Source organism: Lissotriton vulgaris, chromosome 2_2 (genome assembly GCF_964263255.1).
Source record: "Lissotriton vulgaris chromosome 2_2, aLisVul1.2, whole genome shotgun sequence".
Taxonomy (NCBI): domain Eukaryota; kingdom Metazoa; phylum Chordata; class Amphibia; order Caudata; family Salamandridae; genus Lissotriton; species Lissotriton vulgaris.
In genome coordinates, this window is record NC_141688.1 from 153,659,683 (window position 1) to 153,685,714 (window position 26,032).

The window sequence follows — 26,032 nt, forward strand, 5'->3', positions numbered from 1 at the left end:
GGCAATGAGTAAAGCATTTAAGCAGCACTCAAACAGGAAAAACCAAACCTATTGAGAAAAATAGAGTGAACGTTAATAAAGAAAATTACCCAAAAACTGCAAGAATCCCAAAAATAGGAAAACATTGTGACAAAAAGGCACAAACCGCTGATACCGCGCTGGGTCTTACAATGTAATTTCTTTGTCAAGTCATCAGAGATTTTTCCCCATTTACAGTATGGACCTTTGCTAGTTGACATTAAGCACTGGAAGGGAGGAAACAACAACATAACATTTCTAACTTGTCAAGCCAATGTGACTCCACAATAAGGTCCAAGAATCACTAAATATAGTTAAAGACTTTTATTTTGGATTAGCAATCAATCCAGTATATATGCAGACCAAAAATAAATTCAGTTAGTGTAGCAGTACAATAGGTACGCTAAAGTTCCTCAGCAGGTTAAGGAGCAATAATATGACATATTAAATTGCAAAAATCACAATTGTATAAACACAGGTTAAAGCAAACAGGTGTTCCATAAAGAAACTTCCCTACTCTCTTCTAAACATAGATCAGATATATGATCCTCTAACAAGGGTGTCTGAATAGGGAGAATATGAAAACAATGTGTCAGCATGATCAGACTTCGGTAGAAACCTAAAGAAAAGAGAAATATGCGTTACCTTTCTATGTATAAAGGAAATCTCTCCCAACAAAGTAAGTGTGAGAACACCAATTTAAAAGTAACAGGAGATTCAAAACATTTGTATCTTTATTGCACCACCAAGCACTGATCAGGTCACTACTTGAGTTCCTCTGCGATATCAACCGGTCTAGGCTCACATCGCATCGAACTTACACTTTAGATCTCAACCTTGAACACCTTGCCATCCTGGTGAATGATGAACAGAAGTCTTCTTTTGACCATTGTTTCTCCACGTTTGCTGTCAAGTTCCCATTTAGGCCTCTCTATCAGCCGTCTAATACAAACAACAGTGAGCCTTTCTCTAGCCGACAAAAATAACGGTAATAAACCTGCAAGTAAAGGGGAGAACATGCTAGAAAGCAAAATCATTGTAGTAGTTAGGCTAATTAAAGCAAGCATTTAGTATGTACTTTGAAAACATGGTTATACATGGTGTTAGCACTAAATATAAAATATGAGTAAAAAGAGTATATGTTTACATATGCAACTATGACTTGAAATGCAGATATAAAACGTGATTAAGAAATATATGCTTTCATTGTTTTAAATAATGTATATAAATCTCTAGTCTGTACAGTGAATACATTTCAGTAATCATTTTAAATCCTTCACACAAGTTAATAAAATTAAGGCATATAGTGAATATAATGTCAAGTGCATGTATATAGTTTGCATTTTGTAAAGTGCGAGGAGGAAGTCTAAATTGGGCTACTCAACTGCCAAATGCAGGTATCTGGTCACATCGGATTGGGACAAAGTCGCAAGTTCAGGCCAACAGCGATGGACTGCAGACCTGAAACAGGACTGGGTTCATCCCACTGGAAATTGTACATTCTGGGTTTGGCTCTAGCCTGGCCTGCAGGACAAATGGCAATCAGGCCCAGTTGTGAGCTGCATCTGCCAGTGACAGGTTAGGCTTCTTCCAAAGTCAGGAATGGATCGGTACAGCCCCCATGGCTACTCTTTAAACTAGAATCATGGCAGGGGCACAGGCCCTCCCCAACCATTCTGTCAGGAAGACACAGTACCCTGTACATCCAGGTCCATTGTCCACTATATGGTTCCAATAGATCATTTCCAGTGGGGGAGTAATCAACAGTTAGGAGGCCCTTGACACATTTAACCTAGGCAGAAACATATCAACTTTCTAAAAGTGTCAAATCTGACTTTACATTTGAAGGATTTTATATCACAATTATAATTAATGTAACAAGTGTTAGCCTAGTGTTTCCAAGCATAATTTAGTGCCTATTAGGTCTAATAAGGTAAACCGGTGTTCGTCTATGGGAGGCCAGCCTTGCCACAGTAAACAACTACATTAAGGGTTTTTCATTGCCAGGACAGGTAAAACATTAAATATACTTGTTATACTTTTAAGTTACTAAACAACACCCTGCCTGTTAGGGTTGTAAGTATTACAATGTAAGGCTTCAGCATATCAAAAGGTTTGTTTTTCCAGACTGAAATTGAGTTTTAGAACTGTACTACAGTCTGCAGTGGCAGGCCTTAGATATGTTTTACAGTGCTATTTTAGTAGTGGCACAATGCATGCTGCAGGCCACTTGTAGCATTTAATTTACAGGCCCTGGGTACAGGTAGTAACATATAATAGGGACTTGTAAGTAAATTAAATGTACCAATCAGGTGTACACCAATTTAACCATGTTTAAAAAGGAGAGCACTTTGCCACGGATTAGCAGGAGTAAAGTGCCCAGAATTCTAAAGCTAACAAAAACAGAGTTCTCTTAAAAAAGGGTAGTGCAGATAAAAATCTAGGCGAATATGACGCAAACAATGGTCATTTCCAACATGAAGTATGGAACTTTAACAATCAGGATTCGTTTGGGTGCTGGACTGTTTTGTGACGGCAGTCAGTGCTGCATTATAGTAGTCAGGCCCAGTGTTAGGCAGCGCCTGAACATCTTATGCACAGCAATAAAAAGGTTGATCCTGCTTTGCCTGAAGGTTCAACTGTTTAATTGCTGTGTTAGTCTCTTGTAGTGCTGTGAGGTAGTTTGCGAAGGGCCATGTTTGCACCTGGTGACAATGGTGTATCAAAATGCTGGGGAGCAAGGCAAAATTGTTACATGAAGTACAGTGTATAGATGATGGAGTTGATATATGGTAATGGTGGTGATCCCTGCACTTTACAAGCAATGCCATCTATTTGTGGACCATATTTCTCATTGTGACAGGTGCACTAATGGACTAGGATTAAAGGCAAAGGCCCGGCACAATCAGGCACACAGAGAGAAAGAGCCATTCCTGCAGCAAAATGTCTTTGATTCACTGTGTTGTCAGTGCCGTGGCCATAAAGCATGTGTGGGTGTCCTCGCAGCTTTGCATGCAGGCTACGGCATGATAGGATAGGCCACCTCCAGGTGCTGTTTGTCACCACTGTAGTCAGTATATGGGCCGCTGTACCAAAACACTGGATGGTGGGACCATGTGCAGCAAGCATTTGACTTACAGGAGAGATGACGTGAGGTGGTCAGCTGCGGACTGCGGACTCTGCCGGGACACATTTCTAATAACAGGTCAGGTTACATGGTGCATTCCCTTGAAAGCACTGACTATATGTTCTAGTGTCTGAAGCTGAAATGTTGGCACTTTGCTACCAACAACAAATGTAATATCTGAAGTGAAATTCAACCAGAACTTGCATTTTTAAATAGTCTGATTTTACCAGCGGAGTGTCATTTTACTGCATTTCAGAGTTGTTTTTCATACAAAATACATTTGTTAATTGTTAACCACACAAATCACATAATGGCATCCAACAGGTCAAGGACCTTGGAATTCACATAATGTCAGGGTGTTATGTAAACATAATATAAGAGCTGTCTGGTCTATCTAGATTTATGACTGGTGCAACATTGCCTAACACCTCGATCAATTCATATAGATCTGACCATTAGTTCCGAAGCGTGCTGTCAAACAGAAACAGATTTCAAAAAAGTGCAATGAAGATAATTTATATTTACATATTGAACAATACCTAGATTAAAATAGGAGAAACTAGAAGATCATGTAAGAAGTTCAAGTGTCTTTGGAAATTATTCACACCAGAATAAGATTCCTGAAAATAATGGAGCAGGCAGATAAAATCTAAACAAATGCCTCCTTGACAAATCAGTGCTTAGCCATTTCATGATGCTATTACTGTCAAGGGGGTAAAACGTCACCACTTCATGTATCTGAGGACAATAATAACTAACTAACACATTTAAAAAATGTTGATTTGTGTGAGAGGTGCAGTCATAAAATATGAGAGAAACATTCATTTTTCTGCATCTTTGAGTGCCTGCTTCAAGCAGCGCAGTCTGGACATGACCACGTCCCAGTCCAGGTAACATCCTTCGAGGTGCCGTTGAGTCTTGCTAGCCGGCTGGTAGCTGCGTCGCCCATGGAGGATTCGCCAGTTGTCAAATGTCACTATTTGTCCTACAACAAAAATAAGATGGGCATACATCATCAATAAACTCTTGGGGATTATAGAAAAGGACACAAAAGGTCATGTAATCACAATGAGCAGTTGTAAGTAGCAGCTCAATGCTTACACAAGGTTTCGAAAATATCCCTTTTAACTTACTTAAGGTCAAATATAAGGATTCGAAGTTCACAACCAAGAACGCAAGTGGACTGGTGCCTCTTATTGGAGGTTTTTAATAATAATGCATTTCAAAAAGGACATGGTAATATTACTTTTTTACTCCTTTCTGGAATATGGATAAACGCAGATAAAATGAGCAAAAATAAATATGGTTAAATACAGATGTAAATGTACAAACAAAATAGATAGTTCTGACCTTCTCATAAGACAGAATACACCAGAATACTAAATAATGCAATGTAGATATGTTTCTTCATATACAAGGCTTGTACGTTAGGATATAGGAGGAAGCAATGATTTCATTTGTATAATGTCAGACCTAGCCATGAACTGTTTTGTCTTGTAGAGAACTAAATAGTTGGGACTAAACTTCAACTTGTACAATGTTTTGATATTTGTCTACATTGTACCTAAAATCTGCAAGGGCTTTTTTAAAAGTAACTTAGACAGTGGAAGCTTTCCGTTCCCATGAAGACCGTTCCCTGATTGGAGGAAGAGTCCGGACTTAAGCAACATTATGTCACTTGTAGATATCAAAATGCCATAATAGTGTGCGTGCCTAGGCTATTGTGTGGCAGACTTCCCCGTTGTAGTGTCCTAGCAGACACAGTCTAGTTGTTCTGCATGTAATGATACACCTAACACCCATCCACCACTGATGTCATGAGACCACGTGACACAGCTAATAAAGAGAGCCGAGCGCACGTGTTCGAGGCTCACTAACCAACCATACATTTGGTGTCAGTGTCGCAGTTATTACGAGTATGCGGGCCTAGGGCCCCACGACTCGACAATGGCGACGAGGACTGGAGGCTGTGTCCACGTGTGCCACAGCCATTTTCGTCGTGGGTGAAAGAGGGAGAGGCCAGCAGGGCGACATCGTGCCCCCTCCCCCAGGATCGGCGCAAGCTGCCGAGTGGCCCGCGGGAAGTGTGCTTTGCCCCGGGCCCAGAGGTCCACATCGAGGTGACCGGGAGCTCACCCTGCACCTAGACCCCAGCGCAGGAGAAGAAGCGGACCGGGCAGTGCCCACCTGCACCGGCCGCAACTGTGCCCCAAGCGGACCGACCGGAGCCCACCCGAGCCGGCCGCAGCAGCAGGGATCCTCACCGGAGCGGAGTGCTGACCGGGCGGAGCCCACTCGCCATGGCCGCAGCGGAAGAATAGGCCCGTAGGCCAGAGGTGAGCCCGGGTACTAAGAATGGCCCCGGGGTCGCGGATGCCAGAAGCGACCCCCCTCATGTAAGCGCACGAAGCGGAGCCCACCCGCATGACATGGCGCATTGCCAAAATAAACTTTAAATAAAGCAGCGCCAGCGGAGCCCACCCGCGGCCTGCCTGAGGTGACGTACCCCCCTACGAACAATGATTACAGCAAAGCCAGCGGAGCCCACCCGCGGCCTGCCTGTAGCGTCTCTCCCGCCGCTCTGAGTGTGTGAAGTGCCGCGGGCGAGGAGAAGAAAGTGAAAGCAAGCAAGGCCGGACTGCAATGACGCCGACCGCTGCTGCCTACCCCCGAGAAAAAGAGTGAGGAGCGCTGTGAACTACGGCGGAGCCCACCCGCACACCAAGAGAGGACCAGCTCTAGCAGCAGTACTGGATCTCCCCCGCCCAGCGCAGCGTAGACACTAAGAGGCTGCTGCGGGCGGAGAGGACAACAAAATAAAGAGCCAGCGGGTGCCGACCAATTAAATATGGCCCATAGCCCCCCTGCCCGTGCGAGGACTGAGAGGCTGCCGGGCAGGGAGGGTGAAGAAAATCGGGAAAATAGCCGCTTTGACGAAAAGCAAATGTGCTCCACCTCCTGGGTCCCCGCAGGAATGAACAGTCTGCAAGCAGCCAGCGCTGCTTAAAACAAAAGGAGAAGCACTAAGTGCATGCCAGCAGCAGCCCAAGGCTAAAGAAAACGACTTACCTGAAGGTGACGTCCTGCTCCTGTCTGAGGGTCAGCAGTGGCTCCAGCCCCGTCCTGCACACTCCATAGCAAAAGCAAGTTCTGCAAGCCCAAACAACATGGGAAGGAAAGTCACCAAGAAGAGGCAGCCTACACTGCCATCTAGTGGACACTGGGCGGTACTGCATCACAAGAAGCAAACAAGCATTGGACAAACCAAGGAAGGTCCCCAGAGTAAAACAGAACTGCAGCAATCAGCCTGGAATAGATCCAATCAGTAAACAAGCACAAGACAGCACAAGGGAAAGCCTACAGAACGAGAACAAGCCTGCAGCAACGCGGACGAAGACTGAGGCCCATCAGCACTGCTGAAGTGATGCCTGTGGCCACAGGTGCTCACTGCAATCGCAGAAGACAACCTCACGCTGGACGGAGAGGGAGAGTCAAGACGTCTACCGCAAGCAGCAAGATTCACAGGCAATCGACTGGAAGAGCGCAAGTGTACCCTGGACGCGGACAGTACAGGACAGCGCCTAACAGAGAGGAAGCCACACCCAAAGCACCAGAAGACGTGCGAGGCAAGTACCCAAGTGTGAAGAAGAAAAGTGCGACACGCAAGTGGAAGAGCGACAACGCCAAAGAAACTCAAAGTGCAAGGAACAAAGCTACACTGAAGATGTATCACGACGGTACCAAGTGAAGCCAGAACTTGCCACTGCAATGCACACTGACGTGCAATGGAAGAGTAACACAAAGTTACCCCACAGCCAAAAGGAGGCGAAGCAACCAAGCACGGTCAACGCCCCAAGAAGCTAAAGAGCCTCACCGGAAGCGCGCACGAGAAGTGCACCCACCAGAGAAGGTCCATGGAGCGGTGAAGGTAACCCTCTGGAAACAGCAGAGCACACGAAGAGCGCAGGCGAAACTGCGCCAATGCAAAAGCACTGCAGCAGAACAAATAGCTCTCCCAACGATCGCGGATAGAGAGAAGACTCACGAAGAGAAAGCTGTCCACCACATCTGGTAGCAAAGAAGATCGCCCAAGAAGAAAGGGATGATCCGACAAGCCAGAGGGGCGCCCAAACAAAAGCCGATCACCAAGATGATCGCCCGTGAAGGTAAAAGAAGATTACCGACCTGCCAAGAGGTCGCCGGAATGCTGACCCGCCAGGAAGGCGCAGCGAAAGTATTCTGCCAAGAAGTCAGGATGAAGATGTCGTGCCGTAAGACGTCCGTGAACTGAGAGATCAGGAGAATGTCCAAAAGAAGACCCGGAGAGACGGACGCAACACTTAGAAGAAAAGAAGTAAAAGGAGGCAAGAGAGAAGAACGTAATGACCGGTCCAGTCACCGAAGAGTGGAGAGAAGACCGTGTCCTAATGACAGGACAAGACCAGACGGAAACTGGCGGAGTGCACGCTGCTTGAAGAAGCCTGGTCAGCAAGACAAAGGAAGAAAGGTGACCGCACCGTGTCGCGAAAAGGTGAAGGGAGAATGAGTGGCACAACGCCATGGAGAAAAGAATGAAGGAAGAAGTCAGACTGTGGAGTTGGAGCAACGCTATGGAATAATACCCGGCCTAGTGGAAACCTGATGCAAAGGGCCTCCGGTACATCTCGTGGCAGGAGAATACCCGCGAGAGGGGCATCCTAGTGAGAAGAATGTCCTTCAAACACTCTATCCTTGCAATGTGAAGCCAAGCTGCTGACAGTGAAGAAACCGACGGACCAGCAGAAGACAACATCATCCTAGTCTAACATCTGGTTATCCTGTTTGGCGTCACCCTCAAAAACAAGATCGTGTGGACTGACCAACACAATTCCGTGGTGTAAGTCCAGAAGCGCACGCCCACCGAGAACCAAGACGTCAAGCCAAGAAGAACTAAAGTTTCAGCAGCAATTTCCATCACCGTCATCAAGCAAGCAGCTGAAGAGAATCATTGTAAATTTGTAATTACTGTATATTTATGTACTTCCTCCCACAGGTCGGACTCTTGTTTTTCCTTAATTTTTATTAAAGTTGGGGAGGAATGTAGTGTCCTAGCAGACACAGTCTAGTTGTTCTGCATGTAATGATACACCTAACACCCACCCACCACTGATGTCACGAGACCACGTGACACAGCTAATAAAGAGAGCCGAGCGCACGTGCTCGAGGCTCACTAACCAACTATACCTCTGGTGTCTGTGTCGCAATAATTACGAGTATGTGGGCCTAGGGCCCCACGACTCGACACCTGTAAGCTCCCGTACTGAGCTATTTACTGAGACCCCTTTATTTCCTCTTTGCCAGATACCATGCTTTACTACTACGGAATGTTCTGACTGTCTCGTTAAGAGAAGTGCATTTAAGTTGCTTTAAGCTGTATGCTTAAACGTCGCAATTTGAGCTTTTTTATGGGTTCAGAATACCTTTCTCATCATAATATTTAAAATAGGGAACTACTTATAGAACACACTTTATGCTATATGTTCTTTATTGTATTGATAATTAAGTGATGCCAAATAAAAACATACCAAATGATTTTACCAAAACCCTTTGAAAATTCCATAAATCTTTTCATTGACTCTTACTTTGATTTGAAGCTCTCATCTTTCCTTGCCTGTGTCTAAGGCCCAGAGACCAAAGAGGCAAGAGAGCGCAGGGACTTTTTTTTATAGAATAAGATGACACAGAAATTCTAATATTGTAAACGAAATATTTATTCTAGTCCCTGCGCCAGCACTGGTGTACAAAAAGATGCATCTAATGTGCTCCTTACTGTACTTCTTGCAATATATTAAACCATACTCTGGCTTGTTAGTCTGCTTATAAATGAAAAGCAACGCCTAACTGTGTGAAATTAGCAAAGCACACTGCAATGAGGAAACACCGAATCTGCTAAAATCAAGTAAATGTTTATTGGAATATCAAAATGACCAGATGGAACAAAATGTCATACACTAGCTGCCAGATTATTACCACATCAAGTATATACGTACGCCAGAGGCCACATTACGTAGATGAAACTAGTATTACCGAATCACAAACAAAGCAGGGGTATTGATGCAATGACGTAATGAGTGACCGACATTTAAAATGTTGATGTGAAACTACACCACTACCAATTCATCCAATCCAATTTTAGGGCTCTTACCTTCCCTTTCCCATCCCATTTTGAGTGGAACAATCCACTGACAACATTTTAGGGCTCTTACCTTCCCTTTCCCATCCCATTTTGAGTGGAACAATCCACTGACAATTTTCCGTTGGGGAAACGAATGTAAAGGTGTTGGGAATACAAACAAACCTGACGATCTGTGGGGGTGCACGTGTTCCAGGTGTACTGCCATGGAATCCACCTATCCACTCAAATGAACAGATTTACAGGTGAACTTCCCATTGTACTTGCAGAATCAGATTTTTTAAGCGTGAATAAATTCATTTATGGGCGCAAACTCTGTTTCTCCTCTTAAATGCTGCTATTTGTGCAAATATATTTTCTCCAACCCTAATTTAACTCTAGCTTCGAAAAAAAGCGGAGCTGGAATGTGATTAAATAATTTGAGTAATTTAAGAGACAATAAAATTGCCCTGAGTCAGAGTGATTCTCCTACTTTCATGTTCAACATTGGCACTACACCAGACAGTGAAAGGAAGGGCTTTTAGAGACCTCAATAGTGTACTACTGTATCCCGTGTTAATACTTGGAACACAAGGAATAATGTACTTTTACATACTTGTAATTATTTTGCTTTGCCCGAACTGCTTATGTTATAACATCTATTAAAGATTTTTTGAATCACAATAGTGATGAGAAATGGATAAAGTGAAGGGGGCACCATAACCACATATTATTTATGACTGACTCGCATCCAGAGAAGTGATCTGGTCAGAGGAGATAGGAGGGGGTCTGAGTGAGAGAGACTCCGCGGCGAATGATTTACAAGCAGTTTCACAAACCTGCTTGAAGTGAGAATTGTAGGAAAGAATTCGCAAAGACGCTATGTATTTGCACCGCATGTCTGCAATCAGCCCTTGTAGGACAGAGTGGGGTCAGATAGCTGTTGAAGGATGGGGGCCCCAGAACTCTACAGCACATAATATGGTGTTAAACAAAATGGTAGGAGGATTTCCAAGCTGTGGACAAGATGTTTCATGTCCAGTCACTCAGAGAAGTGGAGGTCCTTTCTTCCTTAGATTGGTAGCGCTGAATGCAGTGGAGAAAACACAGAGGGCAGGGATGTAGGCTGTAAGAGTGCCTAGTTCCAACTACAGAATGCCACCAATGCATTTCCCTATCAGTAACTGCTAGAAATGGGGGTCTCTAGTTGGCAATGGTTTGCACCTTTGTCCAAATAGGGACCCTTGCTTCTAGTCAGGGAAAGGGGGATACACTTCTAAAATAACCCCTGTTCACCCCCATGGTAGCTTGGCACGAGCAGACAGGCTTATCTCAGAGGCAGTGTGTAAAGCATTTGTGAACACATACAGTAATTCAGTGAAGACACTACGAATGGAAACCAAACCAGTTTAGAAAAATAAGTAATCTTTATCTAAACAAGACCAAACGGCAAAAATCCACAATACAATATCCAAAAAACAAGACTTTCAAACGGTAGGAATAGTTCAGTTGAAGCAAGATGTAAATGCAACACTTTTCCAACAGAGTACCTGAGATGCGTCACGCAAAATAAACAGGGTCGCAGGGAAGGCGATGCGTCAGTTCCTTGCTTCAGGGGAGGCGGCGCACCTGTTCCTGACTGCAGGGGAGGCGATGCATCTGTTCCTTACTGGAGAGGAGGGGATGCGTCAGTTTCTTACTGCGTTCCTGTTACGATGCAACAAGATGGCGCCTCAATGTGTGCCGACAATCCGTTGCGATGCAGCAAAATGGCGGCTTAATGCGATGTGACAATCCGGAAGATGCATGAACATTTGCAGCGGCATGGCTGGTGCTGCGACGATCTTCACAGAGATGCGCCGGGGACTTGGTGTGGATGCGGTGCGCTTCTTCTCCGGAGCTCGGCAAAGCGTCTGGACCAGGTGCGGATGCGACATGCATCTTCTCTGTGACTCGGCGATGCATCGGGAATCGGTGTGGATGTGATACGTTTCTTCCTCGTTGTATCGATCTTCCAGCTCCCAACAACAAACAAGTCTCTAGAGGTCCTAAACAGAAGCAGGCACATCTTTGCAGGTTGGAATTCCCAGCAAGGAAATTCAGGAGAGCTGGTGGTGAAGTCCTTGTGTCCCTGAGACTTCAGACAGGAGGTAAGCTCAGTTTCAAGCCCTTGGCGATCTTCCTCGAGATGACAAAGCAAACAGAAAAGTACTCTTTCTCCTTTCATTGGCAACAAGTAACCACTGAGGGCCAACCACAAACAGAAAACAGCACAGGGGCAGCAATCTTCCTCAGCTTCCCCGGTTCTTCTACTTGGAAAAGGTTCCTCTTCATTTCTCAGAAGTGATCTAAAATTCTGGGATCTGGGTCCCCCTTTTTACACACACAAATCTTGGGTCTCTGAAGGCAGAGAGTGTCTGTACCCAGCCAAAACCAGTTTAGTTCACCCTGGTGCATCTTCCTGGCAGGAGTTGGAGACAGCATTTTTGAAAGCAGACCTGACCCAGGCAGGTGAAAGGAAATCTCCCCCCCTACTCTAAATTCAACTAAGGTCCTATTCAGCCCAGCCCTGACTCATCAGACTTCTGGAGCAGCAGCCCTCTCCCAGCTCCTGTCACTCACAAGCCGGACATGCAATACACAAACCTAGAAGAGGCACACTGGGTGGTTTGGTAAGAAAATACCCACTTTCTAAAAGTGATATTTTCAAACACAGAATGTTAAAATCACCCACACTGAAAGATGCACTTTTAACAGTTCAGGCATACAAAACTTTATTTTCTTATCTTGTTCCCCGGGTCAGTTATGTTCATTAGATGTTATAATCAAACTGCCCATTCTGGCCTATGGGAACAGATAGCCTTGCAATGGTGAAGGCTATCTGTTCCCTATCAGGACATGCCACACACATCAGGGCATGTCCTTCCTTTCACTTACAATGCACCCTGCCCACAAGGGTACCTTAGATCTACCTTAGGGGTGACTAACATGTAGAAAAGGAAAGGTTTAGGGACTGGCAAGTGTGTGCACTTGCCAAGTCGACATGGCATTCCCAGACTGCACACAGGATCTGCATTGACAGGCCTGAGTCACATTTTACAGGCTGCTTTGTGGGTGGCACAATCAGTTCTGCAAGCCCACCAGCAGCATTTGATTTACAGGCCCTGGGCACACATGGTGCACTGTACTAGGGTCTGACAAGTGAATCAAATAATCCAATCACGGAGTCACTAATCCGTTACAACCATTTACAATAGGAAGCACTTGCACTTTGGTACTGAACAGCAGTGCCAAAGCACCCAAAGCATCTAGACCAGCAGAACCATACGAGACAACAGCAAAAAAATGGAAGGGAAAACCCATACCAATGGTGTCAGGTCTAACAGTAACTATGCCACAATACATTTGCTGACTTATCTGCTTGCCTCCCATATCCCTACTAATGTCTACTTTAAAAAGAAAAGTTTTCCTGTCATTCCTCTGAACACCTCTTTTCTGTTTTCCAGGAAGCATGTTCAGAAGACGTGACAAACTTTAATGTTTCTTTCTATTTTCTTTCTTTTTGTGATATGGGTGGAGGTCATTCTAAATGTGTTCCATAGGTTCCTCTTTATACTTTTTCTCGTTTGTGCATTAAGAAGGGTAGAGGGACATCTAGTAACGACTAGTTGAGCTGCAGCTCTTTGCAGAATTATTTTGATATTGGATACTATAATATTCACTGCCCACTGCTAATCTCATCCCATAATGCTTTGCAGGGCCTTTGGTTGGGATTGTTTTTTTGCCATAACTGTGCTTGGGGTGGTCCTAAGAGGATAAGACCACCACGGAATCGTTCAACAAGATGTGCTTTTTGTTTTCAAGGCATCTGCTTGGGTCTCTCCCTAGGTTAGGGGATCCCAAAATCATCACCTCTCTCACTGCTTGCTAATTTTTCAGTTTCACTTTTGTGAAAGTACTATATGCTCTTTAGCATATAAAGATAGAGATACTCATTTTATAACAACTGGCACTTTCCAAGATGCCATTTGCAATTATTTCACAGTGCAGACAAGTACACAGTGCCATCAGCTACGCTACGCAGTACTACGTGTAGTTCAAAGTATACTATGTGCAGCGATGTGTAGTGCTACTACACAAACTACGCCCAGGGTTATGTGTAAGCACTGGTATGGGTCTGTTAAAAGTTATGTGGGAGTGGGTGTATGAAAGGTTCCATGCGGTGCGAGTGAATATGTCAGTGATTCTGTGGAGGATATCATAGGTGAGGTCATCAGTGATATCATGAGTTAAGTCACTGACCATGTCATAAGTGATTTAATATGTGAGATCATAAGCAGGGCATTGCAGGTGCATGAGTTAAGGTTATCTCAGCTAACTATAACTGCTGAATTTAGCTGGTTTTGTATGAGTGAAACCTGAGCCTAACTATAACTTCCGCATAACCTTCATTTTTTTCAGTGAATTTCTAAGTTTTTTTTTATTCCATTTTCTAACTATAACATCTCTGTAAACTTTGGTATTTTTCAGTGAAAAAAAAAAAAAAAAAATATATATATATATATATATATATATATATATATATATATCGACAGGAACTCTGCAATACCACCTCCAATCCCACAGGACCGGCGAAGCAGGAGACAGACCACAGCTTTTCCAGGTGAGTTTTATTTTTCCAGTTTTTCCATAAACCAACCAACCATGACGCGTTTCGGGCTTTGCAGCCCTTGTTCACATGCCATATTTATATATATTTTTTATTTTCACTGAAAAATACCAAAGTTTACAGAGATGTTATAGTTAGGAAATGGAATAAAAAAAAACCTCATACAAAACCAGCTAAATTCAGCAGTTATAGTTATATATATATATATAAGCGTCTTGGAGGTTGCTGCTTTGACCATCTTGCGGCCGCCTTCTGGAACTCCCTCCCTCTTCACCTTAAAACGTGTGGAAACATTCTCAGCTTCAGACACTCCCTCAAAACATGGCTCTTTTCCCAAGCGTTCTGTTGAGCTCCTCTATGCTTCCTCTGATTGATGCGTTGTGTCCCTGTCTATAGCGCCATGAAGCCTCCGGGCGAACGAGCGCTCTACAAATACATTTCAATATCAATATATATATATATATATATATATATATATATATATATATACATAAATATTATATCTATATCTATATTTAGCGCCAGGACACCCACGGGTAACAGAGCACTGTACAAATGTCAAAAATAAATAAATAAATATCCCCAATGGGCATAACGCAGACGAAGCCCACAGTGCACATCTGTAAAACTGCACTCCACAAATCACTTAGAAAAGCTTCCTCGCGCAGCTAAAGCAACCCGTCCTCCTGAGAACATCTTGCTTCACCATCTTTTTTAAACTCACACATAGCACGTAACAATGTAAATAGTAACCACTCACACACCACACTTCACAAGCACTTGACCCAGGTTAGGCCACATGATCACTAACACAGTCACAGAAACATACACACGAGATACGTAATTTCTGACCCTCGTTCTCTATTGCATGGCCTGGTGTTGGAATCAGCTGCAATTAACATGGGCGCTACCGGTCCGTAAACACGATACAAAGACGAATGAAGATCGACAGCGATCATGGGCAATAGACGCTCAAATAACTAGTCCGCTCGCCCACATGGGCCCGATCAAATGTTTCCCAAGCCTAACATTCGGTTGTAGAAGAGGTTGACTTCATTACTGCACCAAGTGCAGATCAAAACCCGCGCAACACCGGCACATGCCGATGACATTGTTCGTGGCTAGCAGCCTGAAACACATACCACATGCAGGAGCCAGTGTCACCACCCGCAAAGGGATCCCTGTCTCCTCACACCAACGCACCCTGTCAAATCCTACACGGTCACAGCGCAGCGCGCTATCCGCATCCATTAGCCAAACCTACCCCCCACCACCACTTGCGTGACCATCCCCAAATTGAGCGGCATTCCATCTAGGCACCGAGCGGGGAACTCATTCGTATACACATTGATTAACAGCGAACGACCATATCGGTAAAATTACGATAACACCAAGGTAACCAACACAACATAAACAGCCTAGGAGCTTATCTGCATGTCTGGCCTTACAGAGACCGCGCGCGCAGGATCCTCATATAACGGCCCATACAAGTCTTCCATGTCCATTACAGCACGTAAATGCACGTACAACATGCACATAACAGAGGGTCCCTGAAGTAAGTACCCAGGAGCCTATTATTCGGTGATTAAATGTGATAAGATTGTGATCATATGCAGCAACCAAACACAAGTATTTAAAACTCCAAATGTAAAGAGTTATTTACATGTCTTTTATTATTTAAACCATGACTTGCACCCTCTTACCTCACACCAACTTTTCCATGTCTATTGTAATGTCACATGTTACCTGGGTCAATCTCCTGACCTCCAATCGGTTACTTTGTTCCACTATAAATGAGCGCACTACCTAGGTGATGACAGATGCAGTGAACAAGGTGGACTTGTCCGCCGAACGTGTCTTGTCGTTTTTTGTGTTTTTTTTGTGTGATTAAAATCCTTTGATCTTTAAACCCACAAAGTCGGTGCCTGTTTTTCGAAAGACGTAAGAACCAGGATTTGATCTATATCTATATATATCTATATCTATATCTACATATAGACATATATATAGATATAGATATATAGTTATTTTGCACAAACACTGTTACCACCCTATACCCCTAGCCCCCCTTCAACCTATAAATCACTTATCCTATATATATTTACCTGCATAGTAAAGGTAGATATGTGGTAAATACATGCATTATAAAAAATGTGTGGTAAATGCATGCACAGTAAAAGATGCTTTTGTTGTACAGCCCCATTCAAGTGATAATTTGTTGGATAATTACACGGAGTTAGTAAATCCAACTCAACATACTTGGGACAGTAGAAACTCTGGGCAGACTAGATTACATACACACATGATTGCCCCATTAGTTCTCTGGTTTTCTGTCTACTTAAACAGCATGAGGATAGAATTATGCTATTACCAAGTAACAACGAAACTTTATTGAAAAAGAATATGAATGGATGGATGGATGGATGTGGATTTATAGAGCGCGAATTTCTGCCCAAAGGCGTCCAAGCGCTAGAATAACCGGGGACCTGCGGAGGGGCCTAACTGGGATTAGTGGGGCAAATTAAAAAGAATTTTTTTTAACTGTTTCCGGAATGTGGGCAGATTGCAATTGGCTCTCAGGTGCAGGGGGAGGTTGTTCCATGCCATGGAAGCGTTGTAGGCGAACGTCCTGCCTCCAGATCTGGATCTTTTTATTCTTGGTATCGTGGCCAAGAAAGTCTGGCTGGAGCAGAGGTTTCTGCTGGGGAGGTAGTGGATAATTAGGTCCCAGGTAATCCTGGGACCCGTATCCCAGAAGGCCTGATGTGCAATGCACATGGCCTTAAACAGAATCCTCTGGCGCACTGGTAGCCAATGAAGGCTAGCCAGCCCGGCCCTCACCGATTGTCTGCGCGGGATGTTAAGCAGCAGGCGTGCTGCGCAGTTCTGCACTATCTGGAGTCTGCGTATGGTATATTCTGGGGCACCGAGATAAAGCACGTTGTTGGAGTCCAGGCGTGATTGTATTAGACCCTGTACAGCCACCTGTTTTGCCTCCACGGGAAGGAGAGGGAAGATTTTTTTTAACATTCTCATGAGTCCAAAACAGGCGGCTGAGAGTTTTGTGGCCTGGGTGCTAAATGATAAGGATCTATCCAACCAAACCCCAAGGCTCTTGATGTTGTTTTTTGGGGTTGGAGAAAGGCCTAGACAGGGTGGCCACAGGGTGTTGGGGAAGTAGGGATCAGGGGAACCTAGGAGCATCAGCTCCGTTTTGCCCCCATTCAATTTGAGGAATGAAGAGGACATCCAGCCCTTGACCTTCTCTAGGCATTCTTTGAGACCGCCTGACGCAGGCATATTAGCCTCCTGCGCCAGTGAGACCACCAGCTGCGTGTCGTCCGCATAGGAGATGATCTTAATCCCAAATGGGTGGACGACCTCAGCCAGTGGCCTCATGTATATATTGAACAATGCGGGGCTCAAAGAGGAGCCCTGAGGGACCCCACACTTTAAAGGTCTACAGGTGGACATAGACTCACCCTCAAAGACTCGGAAGTATCTATCCTCTAGGAAGGATTTGAACCACAGCCAGGCTTTGTCCCTGATCCCGGCGTTGGATAAACGGTGCAGCAAGATGTCATGGCTGACCGTGTCAAACGCCGCGCTGAGGTCAAGGAGGATCACTGCCACTGAACCTCCTTGGTCCAGGATCTTTCTGGACTCCTCTGTGACCATAAGAAGGGCGGTCTCAGTCCCAGGAGATTTATAAATTTTTCCAGAAGCTTACTCACCCATGGGAGCAGGCAGACTGGACGGTAATTACCCAGGTCAGTCGGATCCAGGTTGGATTTCTTCAATAAAGATCTGACCATGGCCTGCTTCCAGGCGGGCGGGACAATGCCGGAGGTGATAGAAGAATTTAAGACATCTCTAATGGTCGGCAGAATGAACTGTGAGGCCGCCATAATGATGTCTGGAGGGGCTGGATCGTCAGGGGATCCGGACTTGACTTTTCGGGCTATGGATTCAAGGGTTACAAGGTCTAGAGAGGGGAAATGGGTCAAGGTAGATAGAGGTTGTGGTGGGGAAGAGATTGAGGTTTCATTGGGTTGGGCTGAGAGAGTGATGTCCTTATGGGGGAAGGCTGAGTAGATTTTATTCACATTTTGATGAAAGAACTCAGCAATGTTATTACAATGGGTGGAAGATTTAGTGATTGGTAAATCGGGTGGGGGTTTTGATAATTGTTTCACAATTTGAAAAATTTCTTTAGGCTTTGATTTAGCACTCATAATCTTGTTCGAGAAGTGGGCAGCCTGAGCAGTTTTAACTTCTGCTTTATATTTGCTAAGTGACTCTCGGTAGAGGGTTTTGTTCTCCTTCGAATAGTCCAAACGCCAGCGTCTTTCCGATTTCCTGCACTGACGCTTCATGTCCCTGAGAGCTTCAGTATACCAGGGAGCAGTTTTGTAAGAGCGTTTTAGCATGACTTTTTTTCTTTGGTAGTATGACATCCAGCGTTTGAGAAATCCAGTCAGCGTAAGTTTGGTAGGCTACGCAAGGGTCTTCATTATAAGGGGGGTGGCTGCTAGCAAGTTTGACGGACCAGTCGTCAATTACGAGGAGGGACGAAGCTCGCATGACCCTTGTGGTGGGTCCAGTCGGGGGGGCTTGAGTGAGGTCCATTCAAAGGGGACCAGTGAGTGGTCTGTCCACGGCAGAGGAATAGGTAGCCCAGCTACAAGGTCAGAACAATTGCTAAAAATCGGATCCAGCAGGTGGCCCTTAACATGTTTGGGGGTCTTCACATGCTGGGTGAGTTGCAGGGCTGCCAAATCGTCAGCCAGGGTAGTGGCTGTATAGTCTGTAGAGGAGTCAAAATGGAGATTAAAATCACCTAACAGGGTATAATTAGACGAAGTACTAGCCCGTTCTGCCAGGCTCGTAGGTAGGCACTCATGGAACTGCTTAGAGGGGCCAGGGAGACGGTAGATAAGAGTGCCTGAAAAGCAGCTATTAGGAGAGAGATCAATGTCAAAGGTGAGGCTCTCACAGCCTGGGATGGTTTCAGAGGTGACACGACATTGAAACCGTTTCTTGTAAATAATGGCTAGACCTCCTCCCCTGCCTTTCGGTCGGTCTTGCCGCGTAATTTGAAAGCCTGGAGGGAGGGCGACGGCTAAGGCGGGGTCGGACTCCGAGGTCAGCCAGGTTTCTGTCAAAAACAGGATGTCTGGCATATGCTCCTCTATCAAAAGTGCAATTTCAGCCTTATGTTTCGGCAAAGAACGACAGTTCAGTAGGAACATATGGAAGTCGTGGGTGAATTCGGCGGGAGGTTTGGGTTTAAGGGAGCACTTACATTTAGGACAGGCTTGTGGTAGAAGATCAACGCAGTAGGGATGCTGCGTACAAGCAGTGACAGGGGGTCTGAGGCTGTACAGAGTTTCCGCATTATAGTGCCTGAGCTCTGGTCTCTGTAATGCAGGGGTCATGGACCTAGGCACGGGCTCGGCGCGGACGAGCGCAGACGAGCTTGCCTTATGCGCGCCTTTGGCGCGCAATCGTCGCGCCCGCTGCGCTCGTCCGCTGCGCTTCCGGTAGAAGCACATGTTTATAGTGGAGGGGCGAGTGCAGGGGGCGTGGCCTCGAGGTGGGCGTGTCCCAAACTCGGCGTGGGCAATGGCGGGTGACTGGGATTTCCAATTCTGCCCTTTCCAGCGCTCGTTTTCCACCCACAAAGGTGCCTGCACACTGTAATCGTGTGTCAGGTTGGGGAGGTGAGTGGTATTAAAAACGAAATTTTTCAGGTTAAAAACAGTGAAATGCGCTAAATGGGATACTAGGGATAAAAATTGGAAGTCAGGGATCTAAGACGTCCAGTAAAAACGGTGAATGTAGGGAAAACTGAGGGAGTGGAAAATTGTACAGATTTGGAAAATGTACAAGAGGAAGGTTTTGTGGGAATTCAACAGAAAAAGAGGGAGAAACCCCAAAGATCAAATGAAGGGAAATTTTGCCAAGAGACACAGCTACTATATAAGGAATCCTCATGTAGTGATGAAAATTATATAATTGACTTTATACCCGTACATAATTCAGAAGGCTTCCACGATATATTAAATCATCAAAAATATATTAAAGTTAATAAACTGTTTTGAAAGTTTTAAAGAACTTAACTCAAAATCACTTGTTGCTGTCTTCTTTGTTTCCGATAATAAAGCCAATTCTGATTACAAAATCACTAGAACAACATGGGTATCTCAGAATGTGGCTCTAAAGATTCTAAATATTAAAGACTTTTTAACTGACTGGGGAATTATAATCAGAGAGCAGGAGAAATGTAAATATCCAACATTTTCTGAGAACTGCCAATAGACAAACAGAATATGAAAAACTGTTGTTAAGCACCAGATTTTCGTACAAAAGTGCTGAAGATAACATCAGATTTGAGAATTTTTAAATCACTGCAAAGAAAATACAGGATAATAATCAGCCATCTGTTGATGCTCCACGTTCAGGGGAGTGGCAGTATCTATACGAGGCCAAGAAGTATTCCTGAAAGGTCTAACATAAGGAAAGTCCAACAAAGTGAGTTTTCCATATTGTCTTGGAACATAGCGGGTTTTGAGCGACAAGAAAAAAGGCTGAGGATAAAATGATGAGCTTTCTACCCGATCAATGTGTAATATGTCTACAGGAAACTTGGCATTCAGGGAATTTTAAATGTAAAATTTTTTACAACATATGAAATCCAGGCAAAAAAAATCTTTGGAACATCAAGCGGGGGATTGTCAACATCAATAAGTACTAAAATATGCGTGATAAGCAAAAAACTTAAAACATAATAAAAATATATATTGTCAGTTATCTTAACACATTTATTTCCCGCCTCAATTGGTGAAAAACAAGTGCAGTTATCAGACATTGAATGAACTGGAAAAAATAATGGCAGCGAACTAAACATGGTAGTATTATTAACGGGAGATTTGAATCAAACTTTGTTGCCCTTGGTGGTCAATCATATAACCAGCGATGAACCAGACATGGCTTACAATATTCCGCGAGTAGTATTTCCTTTACAAAACGAGGCAAAAAAGATTAGTACTTCTCTTAAATACACATATGACTTGTTGACTTGTTGTCTGGCAATCCCTATTTAAAATAAATGTATTATCCAGTCTTGTGGCAAGTATGCTGGAGCTGGGATGAAACCCAGAGAATCTATGGTAAGAATAGGACATATATCATAAAACTCCCAATCTCAAATGAGCGCAATATGAAAATACAAGACATAAAGAAAGAATTCAAGGTTAGGAATTTACAGATAAAGCCGGATAGTGTGGACACCGCCTATGCTAAATTATCCCCTTCGATGCTGATGACGAGCTGAGCTCGTCATCAGCCATGGGGGCCATGTGCGAATGACGAGCTGAGCTCGTCATCTAACGGGGCTTTTTTAAAAAAGCCGCGTAGCGCGAAAATTACCGCTGCAGCGATGAGGTTAAATCATGCTATATCGACTATGAACGAGCGAGCATTTTGGTCCCTGGGGGCCCATGGAACAAATTCATATAAACAGCCAGATGACTTTTTTGTCTCCAGCAATAGGTGGGAAAATCACATAAAGGTTTTACATAAATCATCTGTTATATTTGAATATACAACATCTAATGCGGATGGTTCATTTGCAGAAATAATTCATAAAACAGAAAGAGAACCAGGGGTCTTAGTAAAGGAGCCAGGTCTAACCGATCCTACTCTAATCACAACTGCTGTTAGTTCAGTTGTGGGTATCAAATCACCATTCAGCTTAGGGACATCAAGGGTACATACTAGTGTAACTAAATCAAGAGCACAAGTGGTTGTCAGTGAGACTCACATAAGAGACAATAGTGGATTCACATCAAATGTCTTGCGATGATCTATATTCTCATCTGGTCATCCAAAAAGCATGGGGTGGTCTGTCCCTCGATCATTGGGACCATGTCCACACCCAGACGCTAGAAAAGTCTCAGTGAGTCAAACCCACACACACTGTGCTGACCATGAGATAGATGACAAAGTATGGGAATACGTGCAGTGCAAAGAATAGTGAGTAGTGTGGAGAGATAAAATAGAGTGGTGAAGACAATGGTAACTATGTTTTATTCAAAAGGTTGTATCACCCTCTCATTAAAACTAAGAACAGTGCAAATAGATAGGCAGACCTAAACAAATATCGACTGCCACAAAAAACGGCCAAAATGTTTCAGCCACAAGGAAAAAGAGGTTCCACAGGCTTTCTTCAGGACCTCTGTTCTCAAGGATTTGCTACTGCTAATGTGAATATACATCAAATTAAAGTAAGTGAAAACAGAAAAAGGAAATGAGTGGACTTATTAGTCCATCATCAGCTTGATCTGTATCAAAAGCTGGAGTGGTCTCACATCTAAAGAGAAAGGGACAAACACATGGCTCTCAGTCCAGAATGCACAGCATTAGTACCCTACTGTGTATGAAAGCATTTCAATAGTTCATCACTCACCCAGATTGACCGGGGGCTACGCCTCACCTCTCCTGGACCCTGCTCAGGAAGACGGAGGCCCGCTCTATGAGAGAGGAGTATAAGGTGTCTTGAGTAAAACATTTTGCTCCTAGAGCGTCTCCTGCTTCTACCCAATCCACACCTAATAGTACCTCCTCTCTCAATAGCGCTCATTCACACGTGCCCTAGCTCACTCTCATGGTGCCCTATCACACCCAGTATTATCAATATGACAGATTTACAACATTTCCCATGTTGCTATTCAAAGACCCGTCGCAGAGGTCCATAGTGGTTTAAGAGCCTGCTGCTATGAGTTTAACACATACTCAATTTTGTGTGGGACTATGTGATTTCCTATAGAAACTCACCATTTGTCCAAACCGGGATTAACAAACAGCAACCAAACAGGCAGCCAACCAAACAGGTGCTGAACCCACACATTCCACTTGCCTCTTTTTCTGTCATGCAAGGCAAAGACTCTCTGAAATGCAACCTGGAAATAATATATACAGTCCTGCCTCTTATTCCGTCATGTAAGAAAACGGTACTCAGAATTGCAGCAGAGAAATAATTCATACAGTCCTTCCAGTCCCGACAATGCCATTGCAATCAATACGAACTCAAGTGTGTTCAAAATTCGTATCATACACTCATTCCTTACTCGGCAGACTAACCTGTCTGTCGTTGCCTCGTTGTAGGCACTGAGTCAGGGGGGAGGCACCCGTCTGCTTAGAGAGGAAGTATTTGAATAGTGTCTTCATCAGGGGTGGAGTCTTGTAACACGGAGCGCGCCCACTTCTGAATGCACTCGTTTGTAATCATATCTCACAACTACTTGATTATCATGTCAGTCTTTATGATTGAGTCAAAGTTCATGCCAATGCCCGAGAAGAATATATTTGTGATGGTTAAAACTTAAGGTTTACCCGGGAAGCGTAGCCCAAATCTCGCGAGAGGACCAAGAACTACAAAATTACGTCATCAGATGATGAAATGTAGTCCTATAGATCCTCTGTGTTGTTCAGTAGTACAGAGTAATTGAACACATTATGAGGGTCATTATTCACTCACACAGGGTCAACTAACACAATGTATCAGAGAAACAACCCTTTTTACAGGCTATCCCATGGAATCTCATCATTTAACCCCAAGGAATCAGTAGAAAGTTTGTATATCCAACGTTGTTCTTTGGAAAATAGAAACTTAGAGACATCCCCAGTGTGTGATGGTATAAAGGGCTTTTCTAAGACTGTCCAAGAAAACTCCTCTTCTGTGTGTTTAAACTCCAAGAAATGTCTTGTCAGTTTGGTTACTGTCTTTCTGCATCTGAATGCACTCTTATGTTCGAGCATCCTGAGACGGACCTTACGCGTTGTCATGCCAACATACTTAATAGCACATGGACATGTCAATAGATATATCACATGTGAACTATTACAATTCGTAAAATGTCGCTGCTCCCAGGGACGTTCAGTACCAATCTCAATTTCAGTAGTATGTCTGGTTTGCGGGCACATCGAGCAGCATCCAAATGGATTATGTCCTGATACTGCTGGTAAGTCCCAGAGTGTGCCTATTGGGCATTTAGGAGTCTCCTTAGGGCGTGTATGTACCAGGCGATAGCGCAAGTTACTTGATCGCTTGAAGGTGAATAGAGGAGGTTCCATTTTATCAGCACTAGCATTAACGATACGCCAGTGGCGATTCACAATCTTTTGTACCTGGTTGGACTTAGTACTAAAGGTGCTCACAAACGTGAGTCGGTTGAGTGCTGGCTTCACTTGGGGAGGTTCTAACAAAGATTCTTTGTGGTTATTCGCTGCCCGTTTCCAAGATTGTTTGATCAGGTGTTTTGGATAATTCCGGGCTTCCAACTGTCGGGATAGACTTTCTGAATGTTCTAAAAAAGTCTCTTTTGTGGAACAGTCCCGTCGGACACGGAGAAACTGCCCGTAAGGCAAATTGTCTCGTAGAGACTTTGGATGCTGGCTTCCATATAATAGCAGGGAATTTCTTGCCATTGGTTTGCGGAACAGTTCGCTCTCGAGTCCAGTCGGGGTGGCATAGATCGATAGATCAAGAAAGGACAACCTTTCCTTGCTTATCTCCACCGTAAAGCATAAAAAGCAGTTCTGGTTGTTGAGCCACTGGTGAAACCGTAGGATGGAATCACGGTCCCCTCTCCATATCACTAGCACGTCGTCTATATATCTTTTCCACCACAGAATTGATGAAAGAAATGGGTTGGTGGGTGTCAAGACGTGCTGCTGCTCGAAAGTGTGTGATAGAGTTTAGCCATGGATGGAGCAAAAATGCTTCCCATGCTCGTCCCTGACACCTGAAGGTACATGGTCTCCTCAAATTGAAAGACATTTTCTTTCATCGCAAGCCTAGCCAGAGACATGATGAATTTCACCGGAGATGGGGAGTCCAAAGGTGTGTCCTCCAGGATGGACAGTATGGTCTCTAAAGTCTCATCCTGGGGTGTGGAGGTATACAGGGACTCCACATCAAATAATAATAATAATAATAGGGGGTTTTGTAAAGCGCTTGGTGACGCACAGTGGCGTGTCCCCGCGCTGTGGAGGAGTGCTTGCCGGGAAACTGCAGGGGAGCAGAACCTGTTACCTGGTGAATAGTATTGTTTTTAACTTGGCTCTAAAGATTGGTTCGGATGGCTCAAGACGCAACGCCGCAGGAAGTTTATTCCAGCTTAACGCAGCCAGATGCCTGAAAGATCTTCCGTCCATCCTTGCTTTAAACACCTTGGGCATGGACAGACGCCCCGAGCCGGAAGATCTAAGGGAACGGGAAGGCTCGTATTGAGTCAGCAGTCCCTGCAATGGAAGGGGTGCCCTACCATTGACGATTCGATGGCAAGTGCAGAGTGCTTTAAATTCCACCCTGCTTCTTACCGGGAGCCAGTGCAAGGTCTGAAGAGCCGCTTTAGAGGCAGCCCTTCTGGGTAGTCTGAGCACCAATCGGGCAGCAGCGTTCTGCAAGACCTGCAGGCGGCTCAGATTCTTCTCTAAGGTCCCTAAATAGAGAAGGTTGCCATAGTCCATCTTAGATGTGACTAGTGCATGCACTAGCGTTTGGCGTGCTTTGATGGGTAGAAATTTCAGCACCTTCCTAAGGCTCTTGAGAGTCCCGAAGCAGGATCCAACCACCCGATTGATCTGGGGGCCAAAGGTCAGGTTGGAATCAAACCAGATGCCCAAATTCCTCGCCTCCTGGCAGGGGGTAGGTGTTGGTCCCAGGCATGTCAGCCACCATGCTGACGTCCACGCCGCCTGGCCACCCCCTACGACCAGCACCTCAGTCTTGCCTCCATTGAGCTTGAGGCAGTTGGCGGACATCCAGACTGCAAGATCTTGCATGCACGATCTGAAGTTGTCCGCCGCGAGACTGGGCGCACGTGACAGGGAGATTACCAGCTGTGTGTCGTCGGCATAAGACACCATGCGCAGGCCGTGACTCTCCACTATAGTGGCTACCGGAGCAACGTAGAGATTGAAGAGAGTTGGACTCAGGGATGAGCCCTGCGGCACCCCCTGGTCCAAAGCTACACGCTCCGAATAGAAGTCACCCTGCCTG

General features: G+C 44.7%; 1 protein-coding gene across 2 annotated transcripts in view; it reads right to left on the minus strand.

The window, feature by feature from the left end:
* Positions 1–329: 329 nt before the first annotated feature.
* BBOX1 (gamma-butyrobetaine hydroxylase 1) overlaps positions 330–26,032 on the minus strand; it is a 569,466-nt gene continuing 543,763 nt past the window's right edge. Inside the window, exon 8 of one of the 2 annotated variants that reach the window (XM_086959483.1) lies at positions 330–4,130. In XM_086959483.1, coding sequence (XP_086815609.1) covers positions 3,967–4,130 — 164 coding nt within the window. In that variant the 3' untranslated portion in view covers positions 330–3,966. Of the gene's footprint in view, positions 4,131–20,871; positions 20,986–26,032 lie in introns of those variants that run through there. The other variant, XM_086959484.1, reaches the window with a different exon arrangement.